We start from the raw sequence: 14,942 nt of genomic DNA, 5'->3' as shown, positions 1-14,942 counted from the left end.
TGCATGGAGATGAAGATGTGTTCCATTGGAAACAAATAACATATAATTTAAAAAATAAAGTCACAATGTTTGAGCAAGTTTGAGAACCATACATGGAACATATCAGAGAAAGCTTGCCTATGATCTCCATCCCCTAAAATGAGAATGAAAATGATATGAAGACAAAACGTCGGGATTCAGTGTGTAATGAATAGATGACTCATTTTTCTTGTTTGTTTTCCTTTGTGTGAAAATATTGTTTTATGGTTTTATTGTATATGTTGAATATTTATGGGTGTTGTAGGGAGGTGGGTGGAGATGAGGGAGGGAAGGGGGGGGGGGAAGGGGAGAGAAGACCACTGTGTAGAATTGATGAGAAACATTTATACCTATTTTGGTTGATATGGTTCACTGTGTGGAAAAATAAATAAAAAAACTTGACAACATAGTGGGCTGAAGGACCTGTAATATTCTATGTTCTAATAATCAGATTAGCCATTGTTTTGCTAACTAGGACCTGACTGCTTAACAAATGTCCAGCAGTCTGTTTTGCAATCTTCAGTTGACTTAGTACCTGTGGTATAACTGAGGTTTTATATGGCTGGAGCATTTCTCACATTCTGGTCTTTTGAGATGAAGCTCAATATTGCCTGAGCCCTTCTGGAGAGAAGCTAGGAGCAAAGCTGGCAAGTTTCTGGCCAGTTCCTCAGCAGTGATTTGTTGTGAAGTCCAAGGAAGAAAAACTAATGCATCTCCTGCTCACTGTGATAATGGGTAGTTTGGACATGGGAAGCGACAACCCTAATATTGATAACCTTGATCAGTGCAAAGACCTTCCCAGGTTCCCGGTCCAATGATAAAACGGTTTTTCATACTTTCTGAGCCACACACTGTTGCAGCGGACATTACCATGAGCTCATTTCTCTCCTCTCTCAGGCATGTATGCTGCTATGCCAAGGGACATACTGTTGGTGGTTGGTAATGAGATAATAGAGGCACCAATGGCATGGAGGGCTCGATTTTTTGAGTACCGGGCGTATCGTCCACTTATTAAGGATTACTTTCTGCGTGGAGCCAAGTGGACAACTGCCCCCAAGCCACAAATGTCAGACAAGCTGTATGACATGGTAAGTCAGGAGTTGTGTTCTCTCTGGACAGGTCATTCCAGGAGGTTCATTCAGTAGGAGTCCATCTCACACCAGAGTGGATGTTGAGTCAGAACATTCCTTCAGTATCTCTGTGTTTGGGTGAGGGTTGGTATGCTGAGATTTCCTCATCTTTCTATTAATGCAAGAGGATATGGTCATCCATAGCATTAAGGACACACATGATCTGCCTGTGTAGCCTGATCACTCATCCCATTAGTGGGTCACCAAGTGGATTAAACGTCTCCATGTGCTATATTGATAAAGCCAGTCATTCACTCCGTTGGAAGCTTGATACCAGGAGATTTCCCTCCTATCTTTCTGTCCATTTAAACCTTTCTTTCGCAACTAATATACTTGGAAGTAATAAACAATATTCAAAGTAAATGATTTTTTTAAAAAATGTCCACGAATTGCTCGCAGTAGCTTCTAGTAAAATACTGCTTAGATCTCGGAGATTGCTAACGTGTGTTGGCAACCGCCACCAGAGGCCATAAAACCTTCAATTGAGGAACACCACTAAGTGGTTAGAATTCTAAAGAATGTTTGTCAAGAAGAAAAGCAGAATTTTTTGCCTTCCTTGGGAAGAGATGTCCTGTTTTGCATTCTGAACATTGTCTTTCTGCATTGAGGATCTGGGCATGAGCCATGTGTTCCTTTTGCAGGATTATCCAATTTTCTCTGTAGAGGACAGAAACCATCTGGCAGCTGAAGGGAAGTTTGTGACCACAGAGCACGAACCCTGCTTTGATGCTGCTGACTTCATTAGAGCTGGGAAGGACATATTTGTACAAAGAAGCCAGGTAGGCACATCCCGTCGGCTTCACAATGCCCTCGATTATAAGGTCACTCGCTCGGTTTGATCTTGGCTGGTTTTGGTGGCATCTCCCATCCCATTCTCCCAAGATCATTCTTCCCACCAAATTTAGTCTGACTCTAATTTAGTGCATCACATTTGTTTGCTGCTCGGGTGCCTTGTGTTTTATACTTCACGGCAAAGGTTAGATCTCGTGTGATGAGCCTCATGCAGCACAAAAACGGCACCTCTTTCATTCTTTACTGTAACTATTAATATTTATTAACTAGCTTTTATACATGCTATCTTTCTATTCTGGGATCATTTAACCCTTTGGACTCTGGCCATTTTAAACTTTTCATAGTATATATGCTCTGGACTGGGTCCATGGTTAAACTACAGTACCAACACCAGTATGAACCAGGTGATGGTTGGGTATAAAACCAGTCCTGGAAAATGGGGACACAGAGTATATGGCTTGTCGGTAGTCCCTGAAAACTGGGACATGAAGTCCAAAGGGTTAGAGATGTTTTTTTTTCTAAACAAAGTACCTTTTCAACTGAAGCAAGTAAGAATTTAAGTGAAAATGTATGTTGAATGTGTATATTACAAGAAACTCAATACATTTTCAGGTGACTAATCTCATGGGTATTGAGTGGATGCGGAGGCACCTTGCTCCCACATACAGGATTCATACCATCTCTTTCAAAGATCCAAACCCAATGCATATCGATGCAACTTTCAATATCATTGGACCTGGTTTGGTCCTATTAAATCCTGACCGCCCCTGTCATCAGGTAAGGTTGCTCAGAAGTGTTACTAGTTTAATTATGATGAAGGATTTGGGATCAGTGTGAAGTATTCTCTTTGTATTGCCTCCTGATGTTTTTTTAAAAATTAATATTGAGGAAATCACTCATAACAACTTGCAAGAAAACTCATTGCTTGAGGGCTTATCCCAAACCTAGATAATGTTGACCTTTTCCCTCACATGGGCCTTTGATTGAAGGCATTTAAAATATGGGAAAATCTTTGCTATCCTGCAGTGTTCTGTAACCTGAAATAGTTGCTACAGAATTTGATAGAATCTGTGGTATTTGTGCCCCTGGAATGTGTCCACAGTACTCTTTTTCTCAACACTCCTTCAAAGTGGCCCAGTGAAGTGACCATTACTTGTTTGTTTGAAATTAGAGTGTGCAAGTTTAGGATAAAGGGGAAAGATATTTTGAGGGTTGCCTCCCTGAACTTTGTTCATCCCTCATTCATCATCCACTTTACCTTCCAGATTGATGTCTTCAAGAAGGCCGGATGGACTATCATCTCTCCCCCTTCTCCTCTGATACCTGATGGTAAGAACAAATACTTTATTGATCCAATACAACTTGTGAAACAGGCACTTCAACCTAGTAACAGTTGTTGGATTAAAAACTTCTTTTGAGATTAAAAGATCCAGTGTTTGGATGAGCACAAATGTGGTATATTACCTCTCATGCTGAGTTGATATTTATGGCATAACTTATCAGAACTCAGTGAAACAAGTTAAGCCACTGTTACGATAATCCTAAAAATTATTTTCTTTGCACTGGTGTAAGGGGCAAGGAAGATGGTCCACATATTACAAGATTGGTCCTGGTCTGACTGATCCTGTACTGACTATCTTAAAAGTATTCCATTGCATTAGAACATTGAATAGAGCTCAGTATGGGCCTTTCGGCCTACAATGTTGTGCTGACTCTGTAGAAATCTAATCCTTCCCTGATGGCACATAACCCTTTTTATAAACATCCACATGCCTAAGATTCTTTTAAATGTCCCTATTGCATTGACTTCCACCACCATCCCCAGCAATGCATTCCAGACACCACCACTGCTTTTTTTAATATGAAAAAACCCCCCTGAAACATTACTCCACTCACCCTAAATGGATTTAAAAAAAATTTATACATACAGCACAGTAACAGACCCTTCTGGCCCATGTGCCTGAGCTGACCAATTACATCCAATTGACCTTTAGCCTCTGTATATTTTGAAGGGTGGGAGGAAACCGGAGGACACTTACGCAGATAGCATCTGATTTGAACCTGGGCCATACATTATTCACTATTGCCACCCTGAGAAAAAGGTGTTGGCTATTCACCCTATCTATACCTCTCAATCTTGTACACTTCAATGATCATTTCTCGTCTTCCATCAGTCCAAATGTAGTTTGGTCAACCATTCCTCATAAGATATGTTCTCCAATCTTAACACATTCATTTTGATGCAGTTGTGAAGATTCCAGTATCTTTTTCAAACATTGTTTGTGCTGTTGCCCTGGGATTTCTTTAAACAGCTGCTCCATAATGTTAGGTTTCTCTGGAGGGGTAAGGTGGCAAGGATCTCTATGGAAAAAGTTAACATGGGACTATAGTCTAGGCAGATTGAGAATGCCATACTTCAAAATATATTATTAGGCAGCTCTTTCAGGGAGGTGTACCATCCTGGGCACAAATTGATCTGCACTTGGTGGGCGAGAAGATAGCAGAGGGTTTCATTTACAAATGGGATGCCAAGTTGGCATCAGGGAAGAAGGGCTAAACCAAGTGATTAGTATCTGGACCAAATTTTTTTTTCCCCCCCCCCCCACCCCCCCAACCCCTTATCTGGACCAAAATTAACCAGTATCTGAATGCTAAAGTGGAGCTGTCACCAAAAATGTCCTTGACTCCTAATAAATAAATATCATTAACTGTAGGTAATAAAATCCTGGACATCTGGCACTGTAATGGCATCAGGTGTATAGAGGACTGTTACGAGCAGGGACAATTAATGTTGTTTGAGGAGCTAAAAAATAAATATGCTTTGCCAAATAAGACATTCCATTGCTATCTTCAAATAAGGATTTTTCCACGGGATGTATTGGGACCAAGTATAGCCCTACCTTGATGCAGTAACATAGAGGCCTTGATTTGAAGAGAGAGCGTAAGAAATTTATTTCAGCAATGTATTGCCTGTTCCAGTCGGAGGGACCCAAACCGGGCCTTCATTGGTCGAGAGAAAGATTGGGAGTCAGACTTGGGCATTGCAATTGATGAGAGATGCTGGTCCGATTTGTGCCAGGAAAGCATGACCACAGTCATCAATGCAAGGAACAGGCTGGTGCAGTATAACTTTTCGCACCAGCTGTATCTAAGCCACAGAAAATGGGTCAAAACCAGAACTATCGGACCAATGCTTCAGATGTGGTGTTGCAAGCATGTTCGGATGTGGATGTTCGAGCATGCAACCTGGTCATGAACCAAGATGAGGCCTTTTTGGGTAGATCTAGGCCAAGTCCTGGAGAAAATTGTGTAGTGTTAAGTGAGGAAGGCTTTCAAAACTTGCAGAGGGATCTGGATCAGCTGAAAAACTGGAAGATAGAATTTAATGCAATTGTGAGGCATTGCATTTCGAAAGGACAAACCAAATAAGACAATCATGGTAAAAGATAGGAGTGCAGAAGATCAGAGAGATCTGGGAGTACAGATACATAGTTCCCTGAAAGTGGCATCACAGATTGATAAGAGTCCTAAAGAAAGATTTTAGTACATTGGCATTTGTAAATCAAAGGACTGAGTGTGGGAGTTGTATGATAATAATTTGGATTGCAGAATAAATGGTTTTGAGGCTAAATTTGCAGATGAGATAAAGATGGTGAGGAGGAAATGCAGAGGTTGCAGAGGGATTTGGATAGATTAGGAGAATGGGCAAAGTGTCAAATGGTAGAAGAATAAAAGGGGAGACTGTTATTTGCATAGGTTGAATACGAGTCTTGGATGGTTGATGTGAGCAGTTCCTTTGGTTGTTCAGCATTCTCACTGCCCATAGGAAGAAGCTGCTCCTCAGCCTGGCGGCACTGCCTCTGATACTCCTGTAACTTTCCTGATGGGACCAGCTGAAAGATGCTGTGTGTGGAGTAGAAGGGGTCCTCAAGTGATTTTTGCACCCCCTCAGTCAATGATCCCGGTAGATCATGTCGATGGAGGGGAGGGAGACTCAAGTGATTCTCCCTGCCACTCTTATGGTCCTGTGGATTGGCCTGCAATCCATTTCTCTGCAGCAATTGTATCATAAATAATCATATTTTAAAAGTTTCTTCCAGATAAAGGACCAGGAATTTTTCAGTTTGTTTTGGGTGGGGAGAAGGGATTGTGGGAGGATTTGGACAGCTTGGGTCAGAGCCAAGACGATTATATTTTGAGATGCGATGCCTCCAAAGGTGAGCTGTACCTATGATGTTGGGATTAGCATATTTTACGGCAATCAATGGTAACTTTCATATTTATCTGAGGGAGGAAGTGAGCTGTTGAATACTGGGCAGTAAGCTGAGGTGGGTGGAAAATGTTTGGGATCAAAGAGATTAAGTGAATTTTGGGAGAGAGAATCTTCAAGGCTTTGGGGTAGGTGGGAGTCTATAGAATTTACCTTGAGGAAGATTAATATTTTGGATTCTCCAACTCTGATAGTGGGTGGGTTCATTGATTCATCCTGAATTTGGATCATCAAATTCCTACAGAAAAAAGATTAACATAGAATATGTTTTCTTCTAGAGAAGGATTGTGGGTAGTATTACAAGGAAACAGCATCTTTTGACATAACTGAAAATGTGGAATCATGTTATATTTAAAGGGGTCCTAACTTGTTCTTCTCCCACACCCTCCAGATCACCCCTTGTGGATGTCTTCCAAATGGCTATCCATGAACGTTTTGATGCTGGATGAGAAACGAGTGATGGTCGAAAAGAACGAGACGACAATTCAAAAGATGTTTGAGAAACTAGGTAATGTCATTCCCATTTTCTTTCTTTCCTGATTAAAACATGCAACCTTTGGCCATAAGAATTGATAGGGAGTTTTCTGCATTGGGATCACTATAAGGGATACATGATTCCTGCAGACAATAGAAATTGAATAGTTGATTTGTTACCTGGTTCCATTCACTGACTGTTCTGTGGTCCTGGACTTTAAGGGGTAGAGGATTTATGGTATTTAGTTTCCAAGTTTATTGACAGCCCATAACTTTCTCCTAAATATCTGCTTTTCTCTGCTTGTGTGAATTCTGATGTGTCTGCAACCCCTTCTTCAGCTTTCTGTTACTCCATTCCCCATGGTACATGTGGCTACCTGTTTCTCTTCCTTCACCTCCAATAACATGACAACTGTAACATGGTACCTATTTTTACCTTACAAAATAAGGAAACGTACACTAGTATTGTCAACAGGCCTGTTATGGGAGGACATGAACATTGACGATGTAGTGCAAAGATTCTCCAGGTTGTAATATGGGACAGAATGCTTCAGTTATGAGGAGACTAGAGAAGCAGGGCTAGCTTTCCATGGAGGAAGATGAGGGTGATAAAAAATGATGAAAGGGAAAATAGAAGAGAATAGTAAGAAACTACCCCTACCCCAACACTGGTGTTTATAATTAACTATCCCCACCCCAACACTGGTGATTATAACCAGAGGGCAGAAGTTTGAAGGGTAGAAGAGTTAGAAGAGCTCTACAAAGATTTTCCCCCACTGAGGAATGTGGAAAAAGTGTGCAACACATTGGCTGAGGCAATTTTGAAAACATTTAGAGGCCACCTTTAGGTGAGCGCATGAAACTTCATGAAAAGAAGGCATAGGCTGAATGCCAGGAAATTGGGTTAGTATACTTGAAAATTGGTGCTCACAGAAAGTTAAATGGGCTGCGTGCATGACACACACACCTTCCAGTTAGCAGCATTCAATTTTACAAGGGACGTTACTAGACAGTTGTTTCCTAATTCTCTCACTTCTCTTATGTCATCTTGAGATCGCCACTATCCCACACATAACGGTAGTGACACAGAAGAATCCCACGCTAATTAAAAATTTCTTTCTTCTTTAGGCATTGCCACAGTTAGAGTTGACATCCGGAATGCTAATTCTTTGGGCGGAGGTTTTCATTGTTGGACATGTGACATCCGTCGCCGTGGCACTCTCCAATCATATTTCAATTGAATTTCGCAGGGGGGTAAAACAACTGATAATTAAAAAGGCTATTTGAATTTCTGGATTTGGCTCAAAGGCTGGAAAACAAGGAGGTGAAAATAAACATGGCTCTATTCTGTTTTGGACCATGCAACTTGAAGGGTACTTTGTCCTCTGAGCATTAGAGTGCAGATGCACTGGAATGATTCTGGGCCTGAAGATGGGTTGTGATGGCAGAGGAGGAAGCCATTCCGAGCACTGTACTTAGCCTGGTCCCTTCCCCAAGATACTGTAACTAATTGTTCCACAATACCCTTTCAATTTCCTGTTGAAAGAGCCAATTGATTCATTTTCCACTTGTGGTGTGCTGTTAGCCAGAATCAGACACACACAAGGTAAAGACTGTACAACAGGCTTTAATCCACAAAGACTTCCACAGAGCCAGGCTGGCTGTGGCTGCAGCAACTACTTCTCCCCTAAACTTTTTTCCATTCTCCTCTGATATTTACTATTATACCCTGGGGGGTGGGGGGGAGAATTGCTGGCTGTCCATCCTATCTATGCTTATAATCTTGCATACCTCTGTTTTCTCTCATCTTTCAATGCTCCAAAGAGAAAAACCTTTGCCTGTCAACTTGCTTCATCAGCCAGTACCTCGAGAGAAAAAGATTGTGTAATGATCCTGAACAGGAAGAAGCAATTTGCCTCTGCTGACTGTATCCCAATTTGCTCAGTTCCCTTATTTTTTTCCCCTTCCTTCACTAATTTCTGCCCTTCAAATGATCATTTCTTTTAAGCTGTTCTTGAACCTGTTCTCAGGGCTCCCTGACATATATTCCAGATCACAACCACACAGTAACTTCATCCCTCTGAGGATGTCCCTGATTCTTTTGTCAGTTATTTGAAATCCTTGTCTCGTGGTCATGAGACTTTCAGCTAATGGAAACAATTTATCATTATTTATCCTATCTTCACAATTGTTAACATTTCCACTTGACTTTCTTCGTGCTGAGGAATACAATCCTTCCCCGTTATCTGGGGTGTTCACACAAATTAAGTTCTTCTTCACTGGGATCATATTCACCTCCAGCCTCTCCATCACATTGGCAACCTGCTCAAATGTTGTTCCAAGAACTGCCTGATCCCCAGCTCAACCTTGAGCAGTAATTATAAAATAAGATTCTTTGAAACTCACTTGGTTTTGTAGACTATGCCTTTTATTTATAAAGTCAAGGATTTCAATAGCCTCTTTAATAACTTGCTCAATGCAGGTGCCTTCAAAAATGTGTTGTTTTGTTCTTGTAGCTCCTTCTATTGCCTCTCCAAACCAAAATAACACCCTTTAATCGATTGCCTCTCCAAACCAAAATAACACCCTTTAATCGATAGTGAAACTTTAGAATTCTCTTTTCCCCCCCCCCCGTCAAATTTTAACATTGAGGTTGATACATTATGGTTTGACAAGTTATTGTGGTTAAAAAATATGGGTAATTCGAGCTGTTATTCACCCACATTAATTCAACCCATGCCTAGACTTGAAAATGGAAACACATGCATGTAATTTGAATTTGAACAGTAATTTCTGTTCAAAGCTTTTTAATCTCTCTCAATGTGTTCATATTAATCTGTAATCTGCAAAGGACCTCTGGTTGACCTACAAATATTTCCTTCGCATTAAATGAATGTAGCTTCTCAATTCCTCTAAGAAAATCATGAGTTACTTCAGGGTTTTTGTGAAGCTGATCTTGTATTGTTATTTTTACGAATGGAACTTTGGCAAGTCAATCCACTGGATCCAATGTTTTTCATGAAATTGATTGAATTCTATTGAGGATTATGTTGGTATTTGATATTAGGAATTGGCAGTTTTGCAATGCTCGTGTTTGTATTTTTGTCCGATTTCACTGGGTAGCTGAATGTAATGAGGCAAATGATTGTGCATAGTCCAGTGTTATCATAAAATGAAGGCACTCGGGCAAATGCTGGAATCTGAAGCCAAACTCAATCTGCTGGAGGATCACTGGGTCAAGCAGCATCAATAGAAGAGCTAAGACTAGGTAACTATCTTGCTTGGACTATTTTGTTTTCTTCCCTTCCACTGATGCAGCTTGCTCCACTGAATTTCAACTCGCTCTCTGTTTACCATCACCATAACCACTACCTCCCACACCATCATTCAGGATCCCAAAGAGTCCTTCCAAGTGAAACGACACTTGTGAATCTGCAGGGGTCCCAATGTGGGAGAGACTGGATGCAAACTGAAAGATCGCTTTGTTGAGCACCTTGGCTCTGTCCACTGCAAAAGCAGTGGCCACCCCATTTCAATTCCCTGCCCCATTCCCATGCCGACAGGTCTGTCCATTGCCTCATGCACTGCCAGACTGAGCCCACCAGCAAATTGGAGGAACAACACCTCGTCTTCAGACTGGGCACCCTCCAACCAAATGGCATTAACATTGACCTCCTGATTCTATTAGCCACATCCCTTCATCTTCTTCCCCTAGCTCTCTCTCTTCCCCTCTGACTCCTTTCACAGACCCAAAATCAATTTTCATCTTCCTCTTATCATGATCCAATTAACACCTTTTGTCTGTTGGTCTGTATTCCACTCCTACTCATTCTTTTCCTAGCCTTTAATTCAGAAGCCTGTCTTCCCTCACCACCCCCCTCCCCCTCCCACTCATACCTTGAGGAAGGGCTAAGGCCCAAAACATTGTAAATGTTAACTCCACAAGTGAATTAGGTTACGGAGCTGAGGACTCGCAGCGGACAGAGAGCCCCGATGTGCTGATCAGTTCCAGCTCTCGGGGCTGATATCATTTCTGTCCAGGGGGTCATAAGTGTCCTCAGGAACTGGGATATAAGCATGCATGCAAGTTCCATTAAAATCAGTTGGTGTGGTTTGTTTGCTGCACTTCCTCTATAGATATGTGTATATTTTGTGCTTGTGACAGCATCTGCAGACTTCATGTTTCATTCTTAGTATCATTATAAAATGTCTCCATTGCTGCCTTGTGGAGAGAGCTTTTTTGAACCATCTTTATAAACTGAATGACATCAGCTCGTACCCCAGTTAATTGGAGTTTCATAGTGGTAGCTCCCCATTCAGCTGAAGATCTTAAAGAAATGGGACATCAGTCCAGGAGATTCATTGTCGAATGCGATTTCCTTCCCAATGCCATGCAATTGAAAAATATTTTTTCTCCCCAGATTAAATTGCAGAAATTCCACGATAAAGCAGAAAATATGGAAATAACTCAGCAGGTCAAGCATCATCTGTTAATAGAAAGTTAACCACATTCTTTTTAAGTTTCTGTCTCCACAGTTCAGTTGGTGCCTGAAGTGCTGAGTGTTTTCAGCATTTTTTATTTATATTTCAGATTTCCAGTGTCTACAGTTTTTTTATAGATTATCAATTCCAGTCTGAAATTCAGATGCTTCCCTTTGTGTCCTGAGAAGATATCCCCATTGAGAGCAAATGGAATGAGTCCTCCTGCGCAGTTTTCTTTCCAGAGGGTTGTGAGGAACTTGCTCTGACTTTCAGGAGTGGGTGTAGTTGGGCACTGGTGAGGCTGCAGCAGAGCAGGCTGCGACTGGACTAGGCAACTATTTGCCTCGAGTCCTTCTGACTGTATGCCACGGTGCAGTTCTCCTCCTCGTCACCATTTCCTGTCATCTGAATTCCTGGCCCATCATCCACCTCTCAATCTTCCACCATTCAAGCATTGACATTTTCTCCTCCTCTCCATCCCCTTCAAATCTGCCAGGCTCCAACATTCACCAGGCCACACATCACACACAATATACTGCACCCACAGCTTATTAAAGGTAAACTAAAATTCATGGGAGCACCTTTGAAGCTCTTGATTAGTAAAGTATTTAAATGAAGAATGCTCTATCATTTGCCTCCATACATTTTGTTTTGTCTTTAATTATTTTGCTTGAATGTGGAAGTAACTTGAATCCTGGAGTGCATTGCATGTAGTACAAACTGTTTAAAAATTGTGGCCTGGGAAAGTGTGTTGGGTTCTTGCTTTCTATTTGAAAAATCTCAAATTAATTCCTGGAAACAAAAGTGTCCTTGTCAATGGGAATTTCATTGTTGTAAACCAAATGAAATTTGGGAGTTGAAGCCAGCTGAGGGTCCTGCAGCCTGATGATTGTGGCCAGAAGTGGTGTGGAGTTCAGCATGTCCCAACTAGCAGCAGTCACAGAACTGTGCAGCATAGAAAGATGCCTTTTGGCCCAATGTGTCTATTCTCTCTCTCTCCACAAACAAATTTGCTTATTTACTCCTCTGGCCACAATTATCCCATCAGTAAGGATGTTATTCTGGTGTGTGCAACAGCCCACATGCACTCCATGCAGCAGGAGAGGAATCTCCAGATTACAACAGCTCTTTCCCTGATCCTCAAGTCCTTGAACATTTCCTGTTCTTTGTGGGTGGGGATGAATGTTTCCTAACTATGTGAGACTGGACCATTTTCCCCTTAGAATGACACAAATATTGTGCCTTTGTTTCTGGGAAACAGACAAAATGTCAAAAGTGAATGAGGTAATGAAATTCTGGTGTATTTGATCAATGCTTTACTTGTATTTTATTGCTGTATGTTGAATGAGCTTGAAAACTAAATACTACTCTTGTTCTCAATAAATTTAATTGAATTCAATTTCTGAAGGTTGCTTGGTGACTCGTAACTTTTTTACAAATCATGGGGCAGAGTTAAACAAAATCTATAAAAACATAGAAATCCAGGAAGAACTGCCAGTTTTGCAGATAATATTATTGTCGTTTTGGGCCTGAACCCTTCAAAGTCTAAGCAAAAAGCAGGCAGATATCTGGGAGAGGAAAGGGGAAAAATGGTAAGGGGAGGAATCCAGATCAACAGATCTTGGATACAAGATGAAAAGTGATGATTGATTTTGAAAGGAGATAGAAGAAAAAGGGAGGAGAGCTAGGGAGAGACCGAACTAGAGGAAAGGAGGCAGGGAGAAGAAGAAAGGGGGAGGGGTTTTAATGGAAACTGGAGAAGTAGATATTAATGACATCTGGTGAGGTGGTGTTCCTCCAGTTTGCAGGTGGTCTCAGCCTGGCAGTGCACAAGACCACAGAACAGGCATGTCAGCCACAGACAAAATTGAAATGGGTGGTCAATGGGAAAGCCACACTATTGCAATGGACAGAGCTGAGGTGCTCAAGGAACTGATCTCCCAGCCTCTCTGATGCAGAGGAGACCACAATGGGAGCAGAGAAACTTGGCCCTGAAACATTGGTTATTCTTTACTTCCTGTGGATGTTGAGTTTCTCCAGCACATTTGTGTATTGCATTAAGGTGGAATCACAAAGGAGGCTCGCCAGCAGCTACACTCTAAGGTGTTTGAGGAGATTCAGTAGGTCACTGAAGGCTCTTGTAAACTTCTACAGGTGCACTGTGGAGAGCATTCTGGCTGGTTGCATCACTGCCTGGTGTGGAGGCACCAACTCTCAGGACAAGAATAAACTCCAGCAGGTTGTTAACTCGGCCAGGGACCTCACAGGTACCAGACTCCATCAAGGACATCTACATGAGGAGGTGTCTATTATAGATATTTAGATAGAGATAAAGATCTAGTGATATCGATAGAGAGAGAGATAGAGATCTATTGATATCGAGAGAGAGAGATTGATATTGAGAGAGGAGATAGAGAGAGATAGAGATCTATCGATATCGAGAGAGAATAGAGAGAGATCTATTGATATCGATACCAATAGAGATAGATATATATAGAGAGAGAGATCTATCGATATCGAGAGAGATCTATCGATATCAAGAGAGAATAGAGAGAGAGATCTATTGATATCGATACCAATAGAGATAGAGAGATATATATATATAGAGAGATCTATCGATATCGAGAGAGATCTATCGATATCAAGAGAGAATAGAGAGAGAGATCTATTGATATCGATACCAATAGAGATAGAGAGATATATTTAGAGAGAGATCTATCGATATTGAGATATATATATCTCTATATCGATAGATCTCTCTCTAAATATATCTCTCTATCTCTATCGATATCGATAGATATCTCTCTCTCTATTCTCTCTATATATATCTATATAGATATATCTATATAGATATATCTATAGATATATCTATATCTATATATAGATATAGATATATCTATATATATAGAGAGAGAGATCTATCGATATCGAGAGATAGAGATATATATATATAGAGAGATCTATCGATATCGAGATAGAGATATATATATATATATAGAGATATATATATATAGAGAGAGATATATATATATAGAGATATATATATAGAGAGAGATATATATATATAGAGATATATATATATAGAGAGAGATATATATATAGAGATATATATATATAGAGAGAGATATATATATATAGAGATATATATATATAGAGAGAGAGATCTATCGATATCGAGATAGAGATATATATATATAGAGAGAGAGAGATCTATCGATATCGAGATAGAGATATATATAGAGAGAGAGAGAGATCTATCGATATCGAGATAGAGATATATATATAGAGAGAGAGAGAGAGATCTATCGATCTCTCTCTCTCTCACACTCACTCTCGTGCTCTCTCTATATAAAGCAGCCTCTCTCCTCAAAGTCCCAGGCCGTGCCCTCTTCACTCTGCTACCATCGGGCAAAAGGTGCAGGAGCCTGAAGGCGGGCACCCAGCGGCACAAGGGCAGCTTCTAGCCCGCTGCCATCAGATTCCTGACTGATCAATGAACCCAAGACCCTGCCGTCCGTTTTGTGCGCTGTGATTCTGATGGGTTTATAGCAATGTCGTCAGGTGGTTGTAATATGACCGCGACGCTGGCACAAGACACCGAATTTCACGACTTGTCCAGGACAACAAATAAAGTTATTTTTCGAGGCAGGTGGGAATTCCATTTGCCCCAACACCTCACGACATTTACCTCCTCGTTCACCTTCAGCAGCCCCCTCGAGACGGTCAGTGGATCCGCGCGTCGCCTCAATCTCCCGCCCCAGCACCGCCCGCCAATC

The 14,942-nt window shown here is 41.1% G+C and overlaps 1 protein-coding gene and 1 long non-coding RNA gene across 4 annotated transcripts in view; one reads left to right on the top strand and one right to left on the bottom strand.

The window, feature by feature from the left end:
* The window catches only part of gatm (glycine amidinotransferase (L-arginine:glycine amidinotransferase)), a 51,945-nt gene extending 39,380 nt beyond the window's left edge, over positions 1–12,565 (top strand). For all 3 annotated transcript variants that reach the window (XM_069911958.1, XM_069911957.1, XM_069911959.1), the window contains exons 4-9: positions 916–1,106; positions 1,790–1,927; positions 2,553–2,717; positions 3,206–3,269; positions 6,602–6,718; positions 7,813–12,565. In XM_069911958.1, the coding sequence (XP_069768059.1) occupies positions 916–1,106; positions 1,790–1,927; positions 2,553–2,717; positions 3,206–3,269; positions 6,602–6,718; positions 7,813–7,925 (788 nt within the window). In that variant the 3' untranslated portion in view covers positions 7,926–12,565. The remainder of the gene's footprint in view (positions 1–915; positions 1,107–1,789; positions 1,928–2,552; positions 2,718–3,205; positions 3,270–6,601; positions 6,719–7,812) is intronic.
* LOC138749917 (uncharacterized) overlaps positions 1–14,933 on the bottom strand; it is a 39,678-nt gene extending 24,745 nt beyond the window's left edge. Inside the window, exons 1-2 of the long non-coding RNA XR_011348947.1 lie at positions 14,855–14,933; positions 3,199–3,263 (exon numbers count right to left, since the gene is read on the bottom strand). This is a non-coding gene — a long non-coding RNA (uncharacterized lncRNA). The remainder of the gene's footprint in view (positions 1–3,198; positions 3,264–14,854) is intronic.
* Positions 14,934–14,942: the final 9 nt, after the last annotated feature.

This window comes from Narcine bancroftii, chromosome 14 (genome assembly GCF_036971445.1).
Source record: "Narcine bancroftii isolate sNarBan1 chromosome 14, sNarBan1.hap1, whole genome shotgun sequence".
Lineage (NCBI taxonomy): Eukaryota > Metazoa > Chordata > Chondrichthyes > Torpediniformes > Narcinidae > Narcine > Narcine bancroftii.
This window is presented reverse-complemented; position numbering and strand designations above follow the sequence as displayed.